This window comes from Haliotis rufescens, unplaced genomic scaffold, assembly GCF_023055435.1.
Source record: "Haliotis rufescens isolate VD_foot unplaced genomic scaffold, xgHalRufe1.0.p SCAF_15, whole genome shotgun sequence".
Taxonomy (NCBI): domain Eukaryota; kingdom Metazoa; phylum Mollusca; class Gastropoda; order Lepetellida; family Haliotidae; genus Haliotis; species Haliotis rufescens.
Genome location: NW_025963835.1, coordinates 11928303 through 11947299, shown reverse-complemented (window position 1 = coordinate 11947299; position 18997 = coordinate 11928303). Strand labels below are relative to the sequence as shown.

At 45.7% G+C, this 18997-nt stretch overlaps 1 protein-coding gene across 1 annotated transcript in view; it reads right to left on the bottom strand.

Annotated features, from left to right (window-relative positions):
• Positions 1–18997, bottom strand: part of LOC124128247 (E3 ubiquitin-protein ligase ZNRF3-like) — a 77596-nt gene that overhangs the window by 20243 nt on the left and 38356 nt on the right. Inside the window, exon 2 of the mRNA XM_046491632.2 lies at positions 8039–8158. Within this exon, the coding sequence (XP_046347588.1) occupies positions 8039–8158 (120 nt within the window). The remainder of the gene's footprint in view (positions 1–8038; positions 8159–18997) is intronic.

Here is an 18997-nt window from a genome sequence, read left to right as displayed (position 1 = left end):
ATGAAATAATGTTTTAGATGTATATGACTGTTCTAAATATATAGGCTTGACTCGGAAAGTAAATTAGCTCGTAATTTGGAAATTAGCTCCTTTGTACGCATGCTGAAAAAGCTTCATTGTGTATTTACGTGTGCTGTTTTTATACATTGAAGTTTTTCATTTAATGCATGCATTTCTGTACGCAAGTTAATTGTAATTGGGTTTTGAATGTTTTTTTGGGGTATTTTACGCGAATACGTAACTTATCTGTAGCTCTGATAGACACAGTATGTGATGCCCATCTTGGTGCCTGCTGTGATATGGTTCAGTAACTCACTCTTGCAACTAGAGGACAAATGTCGAACACCAAACCTTTTGTAAAATACTAATATTTTAACACAGAAAAAGAAGTTGTCTACATTATGTTTTTCTTCAACAAGAGTTGAAGCAAGCTCTTCTGTGAAGCAAGGAAAGTGTTGGGCAGCCTTTTAACATCACAGATTTGTGATGGCAGGTTATCTAAATGAAATAGATGTACCAGGTACAGAGTGATCGAGTGAGTGAGTGAGTTTCAGTTATATCACAGCATGTCAGCTTGATGAGAGAGTTAACTGAGTGAGAGTGAGTGAATTGATTTAAAGCCACTTAGAACAGAATCCCATCTATATCACTGCATGTCAGCTTTAAGTTTGAGGAAAGCCCAAAGTGATGCAGATCTAAGACACATACCATTTTGGTGAAACCCCTGAGCATGAGTATAAAACTGACAATAATATAATCAGGGCGACTCTGTAAGAGACGCAACTCACCACAGCAAACTACAGTGCCCCTCAACAGTCAGATACACGGAACACAAGCTCTGGACCATTGGAACATTTCAGTGTGTGTACCATACCTGCTCTACTAGTGTCAGATTGAGCACATGAGCAAGTTTGGAATATTCCAGCCATACCACGCCAGTGAACATCAAGAATGAGCTCATACATTGTACACAGGTGTGGAGAGCCTACACCCCTTCCCCCACCCCACTACACCCGACCCCCCTGCCTCCTACACCCCTTCCCCCACCCCACTACACCCGACCCCCCTGCCTCCTACACCCCTTCCCCCACCCCACTACATCCAACCCCCAACCCCCTACACCCCACCTCAAACACCCCTTCCCCAAACACCCCTTCCCCGTACACCCTGGCCCCCTGCCCCCTACACCCAACCCCCCTGCCCCCATCCCCCTACTCCCCTTCCCCCATCTCTCTACACCCACCCCCTACACCCGACCCTCTACACCCCACCCCCTACACCCTGGCCTTCTACACCCACCCCCTACACCCTGGCCTTCTACACCCACCCCCTACACCAGACCCTCTACACCTCACCCCCTACACCCTGGCCCCCTACACCCCTCCCCCATCTCCTACACCCATCCCCTACACCCTGTCTGTCTACAGCCCCTACAGCCAACAACCTACAATCTGGCCCTCTACACCCCACCCCCTACACCCTAGCCCCGTACACCCCACACCCTACACCCTGGCCCTCTACACCCCACCCCTACACCCTAGCCCCGTACACCCCACACCCTGGCCCTCTACACCCCACCCCCTACACCCTTGCCCCGTACACCCTACACCCTGGCCCTCTACACCCCACCCCCTACACCCTAGCCCCGTACACCCCACACCCTACACCCTGGCCCTCTACACCCCACCCACCAGTCACACAAATATTGATGCATACATTCAGTTTATTAGTCATACCTGAAACATAAACTATTCTTACTAAATAAGGAATTAAATATTTCATCTTCATGAAAATCCATACCTATCATTATCTGGTACTTAATACAATCTGGAAATCTCAACGTCAATCCCAACAGCTGCCTCAACGCAAGATGTGGACTTAATTGTAATGATTAGCTGAACGAATGAAAACCCACCATATAGAGTTCCACAAACTAATTCATTATCATTATATTCCAAGCCAGCGCATGACAAGATTTCAACATAAAATCATTAATCAACCTGTCCTGATTGCAGCCATGCTAGTAATGACCCAGTCACAGTCGCTGATGCTATTATCCCAACAACCGATTCTTACACTAATTGCAAATTATCAATACCATTGACAGTCTATTGACATGTTTTTCTTTTATGTTACGATGCATGCAAACTAGACGATAGCTTCACAGAATTCATTGCTCAGGGTAATTGTCCCTCTTTCTCTCATTGTATCACAATAGCTGTCGTCAGACTGGCGTTATGCTTAATCTGCCTGGCTTTGATGTTCGTAAATAGGCCGAATTATACAAGCAGTAGAGTATGGGCAGCAAGCCCCAGGGACATGAGGCAATACTAGCCAGTGATTAGCCCTGCTCAACATGAGCACCTCAGGAAATACCCAGCCTAGAATTATTTCAATGAAGTCTAATGGTAAATGTGAACTTTTCTTTAAAGTCTGCGAAGAGTGATTTGTGTTCACGTCAAGCAACTTAATGTTTCTTGTATTTAAAAGGAAATTATGATTGATAATGGTTTGAAGCAGGAAATTCTTCTTCATTAGAGTAAATCAGGATTTAATTAGACAAGAATGACAGACCCAGAGCATGTTTGGCCATTTAACACACATTACAACACCCAACTTACATTATTTACCGTCATGAATGATTGCTCCGTGTAATTAACCCTCTGCATGGATCCCCATGATCCACTCTCCCCTCAAACCAGACATTGTTTGTTTGCTTGTTGTTTAACACCGCACTCAGCAATATTTCCAGCTATATGACGGAGGTCTGTAATTAATTGAGTCTGGACCAGACAATCCAGTGATCGACATCATGAGTATTGATCTACGCATGTGGGATACGATGACATGCATCAGCCATGTCAGCAAGCCTGACCACCCGATCCCATTATTCACCTAATATAACAAGCATAGTCGTCTTTTACAGCAAGCATGGGTTGCTGAAGACCTACTCTACCTGGATCTTTTACAGCAAGCATGGGTTGCTGAAGACCTACTCTACCTGGATCTTTTACAGCAAGCATGGGTTGCTGAAGACCTACTCTACCTGGATCTTTTACAGCAAGCATGGGTTGCTGAAGACCTATTCTACCTGGATCTTTTACAGCAAGCATGGGTTGCTGAAGACCTACTCTACCTGGATCTTTTACAGCAAGCATGGGTTGCTGAAGACCTACTCTACCTGGATCTTTTACAGCAAGCATGGGTTGCTGAAGACCTACTCTACCTGGATCTTTTACAGCAAGCATGGGTTGCTGAAGACCTACTCTACCTGGATCTTTTACAGCAAGCATGGGTTGCTGAAGACCTACTCTACCTGGATCTTTTACAGCAAGCATGGGTTGCTGAAGACCTACTCTACCTGGATCTTTTACAGCAAGCATGGGTTGCTGAAGACCTACTCTACCTGGATCTTTTACAGCAAGCATGGGTTGCTGAAGACCTACTCTACCTGGATCTTTTACAGCAAGCATGGGTTGCTGAAGACCTATTCTACCTGGATCTTTTACAGCAAGCATGGGTTGCTGAAGACCTACTCTACCTGGATCTTTTACAGCAAGCATGGGTTGCTGAAGACCTACTCTACCTGGATCTTTTACAGCAAGCATGGGTTGCTGAAGACCTACTCTACCTGGATCTTTTACAGCAAGCATGGGTTGCTGAAGACCTACTCTACCTGGATCTTTTACAGCAAGCATGGGTTGCTGAAGACCTACTCTACCTGGATCTTTTACAGCAAGCATGGGTTGCTGAAGACCTACTCTACCTGGATCTTTTACAGCAAGCATGGGTTGCTGAAGACCTATTCTACCTGGATCTTTTACAGCAAGCATGGGTTGCTGAAGACCTACTCTACCTGGATCTTTTACAGCAAGCATGGGTTGCTGAAGACCTACTCTACCTGGATCTTTTACAGCAAGCATGGGTTGATGAAGACCTACTCTACCTGGATCTTTTACAGCAAGCATGGGTTGATGAAGACCTACTCTACCTGGATCTTTTACAGCAAGCATGGGTTGCTGAAGACCTACTCTACCTGGATCTTTTACAGCAAGCATGGGTTGATGAAGACCTACTCTACCTGGATCTTTTACAGCAAGCATGGGTTGCTGAAGACCTACTCTACCTGGATCTTTTACAGCAAGCATGGGTTGCTGAAGACCTACTCTACCTGGATCTTTTACAGCAAGCATGGGTTGCTGAAGACCTACTCTACCTGGATCTTTTACAGCAAGCATGGGTTGCTGAAGACCTACTCTACCTGGATCTTTTACAGCAAGCATGGGTTGCTGAAGACCTACTCTACCTGGATCTTTTACAGCAAGCATGGGTTGCTGAAGACCTACTCTACCTGGATCTTTTACAGCAAGCATGGGTTGCTGAAGACCTACTCTACCTGGATCTTTTACAGCAAGCATGGGTTGCTGAAGACCTACTCTACCTGGATCTTTTACAGCAAGCATGGGTTGCTGAAGACCTACTCTACCTGGATCTTTTACAGCAAGCATGGGTTGCTGAAGACCTACTCTACCTGGATCTTTTACAGCAAGCATGGGTTGCTGAAGACCTACTCTACCTGGATCTTTTACAGCAAGCATGGGTTGCTGAAGACCTACTCTACCTGGATCTTTTACAGCAAGCATGGGTTGCTGAAGACCTACTCTACCTGGATCTTTTACAGCAAGCATGGGTTGCTGAAGACCTACTCTACCTGGATCTTTTACAGCAAGCATGGGTTGCTGAAGACCTACTCTACCTGGATCTTTTACAGCAAGCATGGGTTGCTGAAGACCTACTCTACCTGGATCTTTTACAGCAAGCATGGGTTGCTGAAGACCTACTCTACCTGGATCTTTTACAGCAAGCATGGGTTGCTGAAGACCTACTCTACCTGGATCTTTTACAGCAAGCATGGGTTGCTGAAGACCTACTCTACCTGGATCTTTTACAGCAAGCATGGGTTGCTGAAGACCTATTCTACCTGGATCTTTTACAGCAAGCATGGGTTGCTGAAGACCTACTCTACCTGGATCTTTTACAGCAAGCATGGGTTGCTGAAGACCTACTCTACCTGGATCTTTTACAGCAAGCATGGGTTGCTGAAGACCTACTCTACCTGGATCTTTTACAGCAAGCATGGGTTGCTGAAGACCTATTCTACCTGGATCTTTTACAGCAAGCATGGGTTGCTGAAGACCTACTCTACCTGGATCTTTTACAGCAAGCATGGGTTGCTGAAGACCTATTCTACCTGGATCTTTTACAGCAAGCATGGGTTGCTGAAGACCTACTCTACCTGGATCTTTTACAGCAAGCATGGGTTGCTGAAGACCTATTCTACCTGGATCTTTTACAGCAAGCATGGGTTGCTGAAGACCTACTCTACCTGGATCTTTTACAGCAAGCATGGGTTGCTGAAGACCTACTCTACCTGGATCTTTTACAGCAAGCATGGGTTGCTGAAGACCTACTCTACCTGGATCTTTTACAGCAAGCATGGGTTGCTGAAGACCTACTCTACCTGGATCTTTTACAGCAAGCATGGGTTGCTGAAGACCTATTCTACCTGGATCTTTTACAGCAAGCATGGGTTGCTGAAGACCTATTCTACCTGGATCTTTTACAGCAAGCATGGGTTGCTGAAGACCTACTCTACCTGGATCTTTTACAGCAAGCATGGGTTGCTGAAGACCTACTCTACCTGGATCTTTTACAGCAAGCATGGGTTGCTGAAGACCTATTCTACCTGGATCTTTTACAGCAAGCATGGGTTGCTGAAGACCTACTCTACCTGGATCTTTTACAGCAAGCATGGGTTGCTGAAGACCTACTCTACCTGGATCTTTTACAGCAAGCATGGGTTGCTGAAGACCTACTCTACCTGGATCTTTTACAGCAAGCATGGGTTGCTGAAGACCTACTCTACCTGGATCTTTTACAGCAAGCATGGGTTGCTGAAGACCTATTCTACCTGGATCTTTTACAGCAAGCATGGGTTGCTGAAGACCTATTCTACCTGGATCTTTTACAGCAAGCATGGGTTGCTGAAGACCTATTCTACCTGGATCTTTTACAGCAAGCATGGGTTGCTGAAGACCTACTCTACCTGGATCTTTTACAGCAAGCATGGGTTGCTGAAGACCTACTCTACCTGGATCTTTTACAGCAAGCATGGGTTGCTGAAGACCTACTCTACCTGGATCTTTTACAGCAAGCATGGGTTGCTGAAGACCTACTCTACCTGGATCTTTTACAGCAAGCATGGGTTGCTGAAGACCTACTCTACCTGGATCTTTTACAGCAAGCATGGGTTGCTGAAGACCTACTCTACCTGGATCTTTTACAGCAAGCATGGGTTGCTGAAGACCTACTCTACCTGGATCTTTTACAGCAAGCATGGGTTGCTGAAGACCTACTCTACCTGGATCTTTTACAGCAAGCATGGGTTGCTGAAGACCTACTCTACCTGGATCTTTTACAGCAAGCATGGGTTGCTGAAGACCTACTCTACCTGGATCTTTTACAGCAAGCATGGGTTGCTGAAGACCTACTCTACCTGGATCTTTTACAGCAAGCATGGGTTGCTGAAGACCTACTCTACCTGGATCTTTTACAGCAAGCATGGGTTGCTGAAGACCTACTCTACCTGGATCTTTTACAGCAAGCATGGGTTGCTGAAGACCTACTCTACCTGGATCTTTTACAGCAAGCATGGGTTGCTGAAGACCTATTCTACCTGGATCTTTTACAGCAAGCATGGGTTGCTGAAGACCTACTCTACCTGGATCTTTTACAGCAAGCATGGGTTGCTGAAGACCTACTCTACCTGGATCTTTTACAGCAAGCATGGGTTGCTGAAGACCTACTCTACCTGGATCTTTTACAGCAAGCATGGGTTGCTGAAGACCTACTCTACCTGGATCTTTTACAGCAAGCATGGGTTGCTGAAGACCTACTCTACCTGGATCTTTTACAGCAAGCATGGGTTGCTGAAGACCTACTCTACCTGGATCTTTTACAGCAAGCATGGGTTGCTGAAGACCTACTCTACCTGGATCTTTTACAGCAAGCATGGGTTGCTGAAGACCTACTCTACCTGGATCTTTTACAGCAAGCATGGGTTGCTGAAGACCTATTCTACCTGGATCTTTTACAGCAAGCATGGGTTGCTGAAGACCTACTCTACCTGGATCTTTTACAGCAAGCATGGGTTGCTGAAGACCTACTCTACCTGGATCTTTTACAGCAAGCATGGGTTGCTGAAGACCTACTCTACCTGGATCTTTTACAGCAAGCATGGGTTGCTGAAGACCTACTCTACCTGGATCTTTTACAGCAAGCATGGGTTGCTGAAGACCTACTCTACCTGGATCTTTTACAGCAAGCATGGGTTGCTGAAGACCTACTCTACCTGGATCTTTTACAGCAAGCATGGGTTGCTGAAGACCTACTCTACCTGGATCTTTTACAGCAAGCATGGGTTGCTGAAGACCTACTCTACCTGGATCTTTTACAGCAAGCATGGGTTGCTGAAGACCTACTCTACCTGGATCTTTTACAGCAAGCATGGGTTGCTGAAGACCTACTCTACCTGGATCTTTTACAGCAAGCATGGGTTGCTGAAGACCTACTCTACCTGGATCTTTTACAGCAAGCATGGGTTGCTGAAGACCTACTCTACCTGGATCTTTTACAGCAAGCATGGGTTGCTGAAGACCTACTCTACCTGGATCTTTTACAGCAAGCATGGGTTGCTGAAGACCTACTCTACCTGGATCTTTTACAGCAAGCATGGGTTGCTGAAGACCTACTCTACCTGGATCTTCATGGGTAAAGCCAGACATTGGGAACATCTTCAACATTCAACATTAACAGACTTAGGAATCAAATCTTAACGACAAATTACTGAAAAAATAGGATTTCACAAGAAAAATACAAAGAGCAGTTTCAGAAGAAATATACAGCAAACATATTTGAAATATATTTTTTAATAAATCCACTGGTGAAACTGAAAACCTGCATATTCTGAATGCCTCACCTTGCCCACAACAGAGAGACATTTGATTGGCTCATGCTCCTCCAGTTTGACCACGCCCACCCAGCCGAAGTCGTACACGTCATCGTAGATCTGCGTATTACATAGGCCCAAAGGGTGCAGCTGAAACAAGAATGACAAATATGTTACCATGGCAACACATGTATATGGAAATTATAGTTCTGCAGACAAAACTAAATGCATTTCTTATTATTTGAAAATTAATCATTATTTTGATGAGAAGAAAATTCTTCAAAAAAATATGTTACATAATTAAAAAATATCCCACGATAAATAACAACATGTGAAGTTTGTTCACAAGTACAGCAAAACCCTGTTAGTTTAGGGGGTGGTCAGGTAGCCTAGTGGTTAAAGTGTTCACTCGTCATGCCAAAGAACCCTGGTTCGATTCCAGAGACTGGTACAATGTGTGAAGCCAATTTTTATGGTGTCCCCCGCCGTGATGTTGCTGGAATATTGCTTAAAGCGTCATTAAACCATACTCACTCACTGTTAGTTTGGAAAGCTGCCTTCTGGACAAATTGTGAAGAACGGTTTTAACGGGGTTTAAATGAGGTTTTAATGGGGAAAACAGTGGAGTGGAACTTTAACTAGATGTCTGTGTGAGTTGGGCTTAACATTGTAATCAGTACACTACCAGCTTAATGTTGAAGGAAAGCCAAGGCTTATGCATGTTAAAGATTACTACAGAGGTGAACCGACCAGCAGGATGGTATGCAGACAGACGGAGGACCATTATCAGGAGTAGTCTGGGATTCAAACACACATTCAGCAGATCCTGGTACTGCTAAATTTGCAGAGTAAGTAATGCTGTGGAGCTCTAGGCTTCCTCCCTCCCAGTCAAACACACGCACACACACCCAAGAATCCACACACCCCACCCCCAACACCCCCTCCATACACCCATACACATCCACCACACACACCCAAGAATCCACACACCCCACCCCCAACACCCCCTGCATACACACTCCCACACACACATGCACACACACACACACCCTAGAATCCACACACCCCACCCCCAACACCCCCTGCATACACCCATACACATCCACAACACACCCAAGAATCCACACCCCACACACCCACCCAAACACCCAAACACGCACGCACGCACGCACGCACTCACACACACACACAAAAACTTGCACACACATGCACACACACAACGCACACCCGAACACCAACCCTTCCCGACCCCCCAACACACACTACTTATACATGTTCGTGTTTAACACACAATCTCTATGTTCCAGAACTAATATCACCTGAATACTCTTGAAGTCTACTTAACTGCCCACTAACAGGAACCAGATACAAACATGTTGATAGTATCTACAATAGTGACTCAGCCTGACAGTGACAAGAGATCTTTATCACACAATCTCTAGAAGCATAAAAAAAGACATCATTTTAGAAAAAAACAAAAACTTCAGAGATATCACAAAACATTAAGATTAATCAAGATACATCTCATTTTTATTACACAGGTGAGATAATTCACTGGTATTTGGACAGGACCGAGCCCTGCCCATTTAACATTCCTTACACAAGACTAGGCCTTTGTTGTGGTCTTTACCTACGACCTCAATTACCTGTATGAGGTGACCCCGCACAATGCTAGAATGCCCAGGTCACCCATGGCTCAAGATCAAGTGATACTGTATTGGTGATCACCCAGGCTGAGGACCGACTGCTTGGTAATGGTTTCACCAGATGTATGACTGGTTTGATGTGGGTTACCGAGGGTTATCAGGGATAACCTGCCTTTGTCAAGGCCCCACGGAGGACATGGTGATCTAATTGATTGAGCAGAAAGGCGGGATGAATGTACACCTGACACGCACGGAGACTATCAAGTACCGATTGTCTTGGACATTTCATTAACCATCCTGCGATAAATCCCTTTAGCAATCATAGGCCTAGAAGACAAATCACATGGTTAGTTGTTCCTGGCAGTTATGCCCCAGTATCACGTTGTACAGGGGCACTGGTTGGTGTATTTCCCCACATAATCCTTAATAGCCAGTTACACTGTAATCAGGGGCCAGTGATGGGCAATAGAATTCTCACAAATGATATATTAGTTGTTGCGTCCTCTCTGGAAGAGATCTATTTGATTGAGACTCAGATGACCAAACGTAGAATAGGCTGCTAATGGCTTGATTCCACCCCTCCAAACCAAACCAAACTCTAAATTATCAGAAACTCATTACTACTTGTATCCATTTGCAAATTCTTCGTATTCCTTATTTCAAATTACATTTTTACAGCTGAATCGTATTAAGTAAGTTAAAACTGGAAAGAATCCAGCTTTCCAGATTGAGCGAGAATGGTTTTACGCCACTTTTTGCAATAATATAGCAATATCACGCCAAAGGACACTAGAAATGGGCTTTACACATTGTACCTATGTGGGAATCGACTGGGTCTTCACCGTGATGAGCAAACGCTATAACAACTAGGCTACCCCACCTCAGCTTCCCAGAACAAACACAGGACATTAGTATAGAGTGAGGATAATTTGGGCTTAATGCTGCTTTGATGAACAGTATTTCAGCATAATAATATGTTGGAGGAAAGAGTGAGATGCAGGCCTTTGTAGTTAACCACTTCGGTGACACTGACAAACCTAGAAACATCATCAAACAAACAAGGATCACAGCTTTCTGGCACTTCCAAGGGAAGCAACTCTGCTTAGACTAATGGGACACCCATATGCTCCTTTGGGTTTTTATGACAGACATAGCTATCATTCCATCCTGTCCTCCCTTTTTTGCCCTTCCCCCTGACCTGTGTTCCTGTACATGTAATAAGCATAACCCACCCCCTGCCGGCCACATTGCCACAAGGCAGTCTATTTTGGTGGAAGTCAAACACACATCCTAGCAAGATGTACACGATTTAGCATGATAACCCAGGTATTTCAGGCCAACATCAATGACTTGGTGTTATCAATGGTAATGATGGTTATCGCATGTCTTTACAGTGTTATCATTGGGTGATATGACAACAGATGGATCCTGGGAACCGAGCTGAATCTAAACACCTCTCACTTCCCTCTCAAGTGTTTTTATCATGTTATTCTCGCTATCAGCCACAGGTATTTACACTACCAATGTCTAACTCGACACAAACTTGGCACAAAAAGTCATTAGTAATCCACACCGGAGTCTGTAAGTCAAACTGTGAAAATTTGGTAATTTGGATTGGCTTCAAGATTGTTACCTTGAAAGTCATCAGAAGTTATTAGCTATCCAATTAGATTCATAATTAGCTGTTTCCACACAGAACAACACCAGACCGAAGTGAAATAATTCAGACCTGAGAATGAATCAAAACATTTTGTCGCATTGGCATTACTTCAGCCATATAGACTTTAGGCCTAAGAGAAAGTATGGAAAACACAGATATAGCTGAAGTAGCTCTACTATTGAGTACTACTACAGTTATGGCAAACAAAAGTGTCACCACTATGGACTACTACAGTTATAGCAGAGAAATGAATCTCCACTATGGAATACTACAGTTATAGTACAGACAAGCAGCTCCATCATGGAATACTACAGTTATAGCAGAGAAACGAATCTCCACTATGGAATGCTACAGTTATAGTACAGACAAGTAGCTCCACTATGGGATACTACAGTTATAGTACAGACAAGCAGCTCCACCGTGGAATACTACAGTGAAAGCAGAGAAAAGCAGCTCCACTATGAAATACTACAGTGAAAGCAGAGAAAAGCAGTTCCACTATGGAATACCACAGTGAAAGCAGAGAAAAGCAGGTCCACCATGGAATACAGTTATAGTACAGACAAGCAGCTCCACCATGGAATACTACAGTTACAGTACAGACAAGCTCCACTATGGAATACTACAGTTATAGCAGAGAAATGCAGCTCCACCATGGAATACTACAGTTACAGTACAGACAAGCAGCTCCGTCATGGAATACTACAGTTACAGTACAGACAAGCTCCACTATGGAATACTACAGTTACAGTACAGACAAGCAGCTCCGTCATGGAATACTACAGTTACAGTACAGACAAGCAGCTCCGTCATGGAATACTACAGTTACAGTACAGACAAGCAGCTCCGTCATGGAATACTACAGTTATAGCAGAGAAATGCAGGTCCACTATAAAATACTACAGTTACAGTACAGACAAGCAGCTCCACTATGGAATACTACAGTTACAGTACAGACAAGCAGCTCCGTCATGGAATACTACAGTTATAGCAGAGAAATGCAGGTCCACTATGGAATACTACAGTTATAGTACAGACAAGAAGCTCCATCATGGAATACTACAGTTATGGCAGAGAAAAACTGCTCCACCATGGACTACAGTTATAGTACAGACAAGCAGCTCCACCATGGAATACTACAGTTACAGTACAGACAAGCTCCACCATGGACTACAGTTATAGTATAGACAAACAGCTCCACCATGGACTGCAGTTATAGTACAGACAAACAGCTCCACCATGGACTACAGTTATAGTACAGACAAACAGCTCCACCATGGACTACAGTTATAGTATAGACAAACAGCTCCACCATGGACTGCAGTTATAGTACAGACAAACAGCTCCACCATGGACTACAGTTATAGTATAGACAAACAGCGCCACCATGGACTGCAGTTATAGTATAGACAAACAGCTCCACCATGGACTGCAGTTATAGTATAGACAAACAGCTCCACCATGGACTGCAGTTATAGTATAGACAAACAGCTCCACCATGGACTGCAGTTATAGTATAGACAAACAGCTCCACCATGGAATACTACAGTTATGGCAGAGAAAAACTGCTCCACCATGGACTACAGTTATAGTATAGACAAGCAGCTCAACCATGGACTGCAGTTATAGTATAGACAAGCAGCGCCACCATGGACTGCAGTTATAGTATAGACAAACAGCTCAACCATGGACTGCAGTTATAGTATAGACAAGCAGCGCCACCATGGACTGCAGTCAACACCAGAGGGGAGAGCCAAGGGTGCCCTAGTTGGACAATATCTGTGTTTAGGGATGAAATCAAACCTTGAGCTGAATGAATGAATGGATTACACATTTGGCTCCCCAACAATCCCCAACTTTTCTGGGAAGTCCACTCTACGTGGGGGTCACCAAATGCCCACCTAGTGGTGGGAAACACAACAAGTACAGTCCAGGCTGTACAAGTCTGGCAGCCCCAGCCATGTTTTTGTTATTTCTGCCTCCAACTCATGATGGACTTTAACCTTTAAAACATGGAAATATGCTATGGTATTTATTCAACTTGTTCCCTCTCTTCCACTGGATTTGGTATTCATTGACTGGAATTAGTGTGTGTGTTTAACTGGCTGTTCCAGTAACTTCCCCAGCTCTCACACAAACACACACACCTCCCTGACAGACCACACAGCTGGCTTCCAGAGCTTCTAGATTGGTGGGATCCTGTTTTTCACTCAACCTGGAGTGACCCAAATAAATCTGATATTTTCCATCTAACTAGCAGGTTGAGAGGTCAGTGCTAGAAGCAGCATGTGGCTGCCATATCAACATGGAGAACACATGGGGGTCGAAGGGGGTTTGGTTGATAGGTGGGGCAGGGGGGGTCTGCACAGGGGGTCAGGTTGATAGGTGGGGGTGGGGGTCTGCCCAGGGGGTCAGGTTGATAGGTGGGGTGGGGGTCTGCCTAGGGGGTCAGGTTGATAGGTGGGGCGGGGTTCTGCCCAGGGGGTCAGGTTGATAGGTGGGGCGGGGTTCTGCCCAGGGGGTCAGGTTGACAGGTAGGGCGGGGGTCTGCCCAGGGGGTCAGGTGGGGCGGGGGTCTGCCCAGGGGTTCAGGTGGGAAGGGGGTCTGCCCAGGAGGTCAGGTTGGGGCGGGATAGGAAGGAATGAAGGAGTACTGCACAGTTGGGCTAAAGGGGTCGTTATTAGTACAGGTACTACAGATATATACCCCAGGTAGGTTTCAGTATACAGGAAAGTACCCTAGCCAAATCACAATACAGAACAGTACCAGGTGCCCTAATCAATGGACGAGTCCATATTTCTCATCTTGAAACCAAACCTGGTTATGTTGTATCGCGACAATAAGAGTACTAGACATATGTCACTGTGAATGCTCATATTTTATATAGGCTAGTATGACATAATGAATCTCATACAGTAGTACGACAGTTCCAATCCAGAAACTGAAGAAAATCTTCCAGGTAAAGAAACTAAGGAGAACTCTCAGAGGGTTTGAATGAATGGCCTTGGAATATAAACATCCAAACAAATTTAATCTTGCTTCATATCCCTCCTGTATATATGGTAGTTCTTGATGTGTTCTTGATGTGTTCTTGATGTGTTCTTGAATGTGCCGCAGTGCTCCTGAGGGACACTTTTGCAATCCTCCTCATATTTCCTTCTTTCCATCGCCTAGACCCACATTCCAAAATTGGATGAGTAAATTTTTCCAGGACTCTACTTCTCTTGGCCTACTTTCATTTGTTTCTTTCTCCCAGCCCATTTTTCAAGGACATTCTTTCCCTGGTGACTGTTTTTTTCTTGTTCGAGGTGATCTTTCCCCATGTTCTAGACCTGTGTCCTAGGCAGTTTTTACTTACCCTGTTCTAAACTCTAGACACCCTCTGCTCAAGGACCCCTTCCCCCAATCTCAAAGGCTTCCTTTCTCCTGTGTCGTCTTCTCCCTTTCTCTTGTGATGCCTTCCCCCTTTCTCCTGTGTCATCTTCCCCCTTTCTCCTGTGTCATCTTCCCCCTTTCTCCTGTGACGCCTTCCCCTTTCTCCTGTGTCATCTTCCCCCTTTCTCCTGTGTCATCTTCCACCTTTCTCCTGTGTCATCTTCCCCTATCTCACAGGCCCCCTTTCTCCTGTGTCATCTTCCCCCCATCTCATGGCCCCCCTTTCTCCTGTGTCACCTTCCCCTATCTCACAGGCCCCTTTCTCCTTTGTCCCCTTCCCCCTTTCTCCTGTGTCATCTTCCCCCTTTCTCCTGTGATGCCTTCCCCTTTCTCTTGTGTCATCTTCCCCCTTTCTCCTGTGTCATCTTCCCCCTTTCTCCTGTGTCATCTTCCCCCTTTCTCCTGTGATGCCTTCCCCTTTCTCTTGTGTCATCTTCCCCCTTTCTCCTGTGTCATCTTCCCCCTTTCTCCTGTGTCATCCTCCCCCTTTTTTATTGTGTCATCTTCCCCCTTTCTCCTGTGATGCCTTCCCCTTTCTCCTGTGTCATCTTCCCCCTATCTCATGGCCCCCCCTTTCTCCTGTGTCACCTTCCCCTATCTCACAGGCCCCTTTCTCCTGTGTCACCTTCCCCCTTTCCCCTGTGTTGCCTCCCCCCTATCTCATGGGCCCCCTTTCTCCTGTGTCATCTTCCCCCTATCTCATAGGCCCCTTTCTCCTTTGTCCCCTTACCCCTTTCTCCTGTGTCACTTTCCCCTTTCTCCTGTGTCACCTTCCCCTATCTCATAGGCCCCTTTCTCCAGTGTCACCTTCCCCTATCTCATAGGCCCCCTTTCTCCAGTGTCACCTTCCCCTATCTCATAGGCCCCTTTTTCCTGTGTCACCTTCTCCCTATCTCATAGGCCCCTTTTTCCTGTGTCACCTTCTCCCTATCTCATAGGCGCCCTTCCTTCTGTGTCCCTTTTCTCCTGTCTCATAGGCCCCTTTTTCCTGTGTCACCTTCCCCTATCTCATAGGCCCCTTTCTCCAGTGTCACCTTCCCCTATCTCATAGGCCCCCTTTCTCCAGTGTCACCTTCCCCTATCTCATAGGCCCCTTTTTCCTGTGTCACCTTCTCCCTATCTCATAGGCCCCTTTTTCCTGTGTCACCTTCTCCCTATCTCATAGGCCCCCTTTCTTCTGTGTCCCTTTTCTCCTGTCTCCACCCCTTCCCCCCATCTCATAGGCCCCTTTCTCCTGTGTCACCTTCTCCCTATCTCATAGGCCCCTTTCTCCAGTGTCACCTTCTCCCTATCTCATAGGCCCCTTTCTCCAGTGTCACCTTCCCCCCATCTCATAGGCCCCTTTCTCCTGTGTCACCTTCCCCTATCTCATAGGCCCCCTTTCTCCTGTGTCCCTTTTCTCCTGTCTCCACCCCTTCCCCCCATCTCATAGGCCCCCTTTCTCTTTGTCACCTTCCCCTTACCTTATGATGACCTTTAACCTGTGTTGCCTTCCCCCTTAGTATCTTATAGGCCCCTTTCTCCTACATCCACTTCATGGGCCCACTTTCTCGAATGTCCTAGATCAATGTTGGAATATTTCAAACAAAATGCCCAACAATAGCTGACATTCCGGGAGTCCATGTCACAGACAGCGTCTACCATTACAATCACAATATATGCAAGATGAGGATCTGTACCGAGGCACTGAGTGTGATCTGAGTCAAATATTGATTACAGCCTTTCTCATCACACAATAAAAATCTCAAAAAGTCATAAATCCTCCCATGCTTCGCATCCAACATTTTCAAAACTCATTTTTCATCCACTTCAAATGAAAGCTAGACCCGAAAAATTCATAGCAGCCATAAAAATGTAGCCCCTGCAGTCATTCTCTGAACAAACAACACTTCAACAAGGAAACCAATGTAAATGTGAAAGATTGATATATACAACACAGTGTTTCCAGGCTGACATAACGTGGACAAGCCCTCAAGACCTCTCTCCAGTCCGACACACCAGGGACAAGCCCTCAAGACCTCTCTCCAGTCCGACACACCATGGACAAGCCCTCAAGACCTCTCTCCAGTCCGACACACCAGGGACAAGCCCTCAAGACCTCTCTCCAGTCCGACACAACATGGACAAGCCCCCAGACCTCTCTCCAGTCGAACACACCATGGACAAGCCCCCCAGGCCTCTCTCCAGTCTGACACAACATGGACAAGCCCCCCAGGCCTCTCTCCAGTCTGACACACCATGGACAAGCCCCTCAGGCCTCTCTCCAGTCCGACACAACATGGACAAGCCCCCAGACCTCTCTCCAGTCCAACACACCATGGACAAGCCCCCAGACCTCTCTCCAGTCCAACACACCAGGGACAAGCCCCCAGACCTCTCTCCAGTCCAATACACCATGGACAAGCCCCCAGACCTCTCTCCAGTCCAACACACCATGGACAAGCCCCCAGACCTCTCTCCAGTCCTATACACCATGGACAAGCCCCCAGACCTCTCTCCAGTCCAATACACCATGGACAAGCCCCCAGGCCCCTCTCCAGTCTGACACACCATGGACAAGCCCTCCAAACCTCTCTCTAGTCCGACACACCATGGACAAGCCCCCAGACCTCTCTCCAGTCCTATACACCATGGACAAGCCCCCAGACCTCTCTCCAGTCTGACACACACCATGGACAAGCCCCCAGACCTCTCTCCAGTCCTATACACCATGGACAAGCCCCTAGACCTCTCTCCAGTCTGACACACACCATGGACAAGCCCCCAGACCTCTCTCCAGTCTGACACACCATGGACAAGCCCCCAGACCTCTCTCCAGTCTGACACACCAGGGACAAGCCCCCAGACCTCTCTCCAGTCCGACATACCATGGACAAGCCCCCAGACCTCTCTCCAGTCCGACATACCATGGACAAGCCCCCAGACCTCTCTCCAGTCCGACACACCATGGACAAGCCCCCAGTCCTCTCTCCAGTCCGACATAGCTATAAATGAGTACAATTATCACAGAAATACTAGCAGGGATACATTATTTTTCAGGGATTTTCATTTGACAAAGCCCAGTCTGAAAGGTAACATTAGCTTTATAGCACTGGCTTGCTTTTAGTTTTCCCCTCACCCAGACAAGGTATCTCTATGGAGAGTTAAACAGAGGGGTGTATTATCTGATTTGACTTTGAAATAGTAATAAAATCAAATAATTTGCTGAATAACATAAATCTGACTGCTCAGAGGGATTTCAAATTCCTTTGACAAATGACATTAAATAAGTTATATTCTCATGACAATGACAGGCACAGTTACAGTGTACTGCATGAGTGAGGGTGAAAGAGGAAGTATAAAAGAATTTGATAAATAGTTCATGTTCATGTGTGTATAAAGTGAAACATCAATTATAAATATCAAACATCAATTGAAACTACAGCATAAGCTGAATAATTATCAAGTCCAAATTACAACAGGGATTTATCTAGACCTGCCCAGAGGCAGATATTCACCCCGAATCTGAAACAATTGTTAATAAATCTTCCAAAAAAGGAATTATACAAATGCCATGTTATGTTATTAAACATGTAGTCGCATCTTCCTGAGGCAGGGGCATTAACTGGCTTTAAAAGTCCAGTTTGCACCCTTGCCGAACTAGACTGAAATTCCATTACACTGTGGCAGGACTAACGAGTCTATGCATCGTCCAATCAAAAGCGAGTCATGAACTAGACTTCCGGTTCGTAAACAACACGGATTTCAACATGCAGATTTTGGAAAGCATGTGTACCACAAACTGGTCATGAGATAGTTTGCAAATTTGTTCATGTTTTTAATCAAGGTGCGCAAGTGATTTGATGCGATTTAGCAGGGTGAGACCCGTTTTATTACAATATAGATCTTTATTATCGAGCAGATCGTCTTGACAAGACGCTGCCATTTTGTTTGAAGCAAATGCATGTGATATGAGTGATGGGATCTGGTTGGTCAATAGGAGGGACATAGAAGAGAAATAACTCGTAATAGTCACTGTTGGCGCTACCAACCAGAGTAGAAATTCCAAGTCTAGTTTGGCCAGGGTGGAGACTGGACTTTTATAACCAGTTAACGCCCCTGCCTCGGGAAGATGACGTAGTAGTAACTTATGTCATGGATCTACAGAGGTGGCTTGCCTCTCTCTGCCAACAGCACCAATAACCAAGAAGGGGCTTTCATGATTTTTATTTTTGCTTTGAATTTAATATTAAAATACCCCTGAAGAA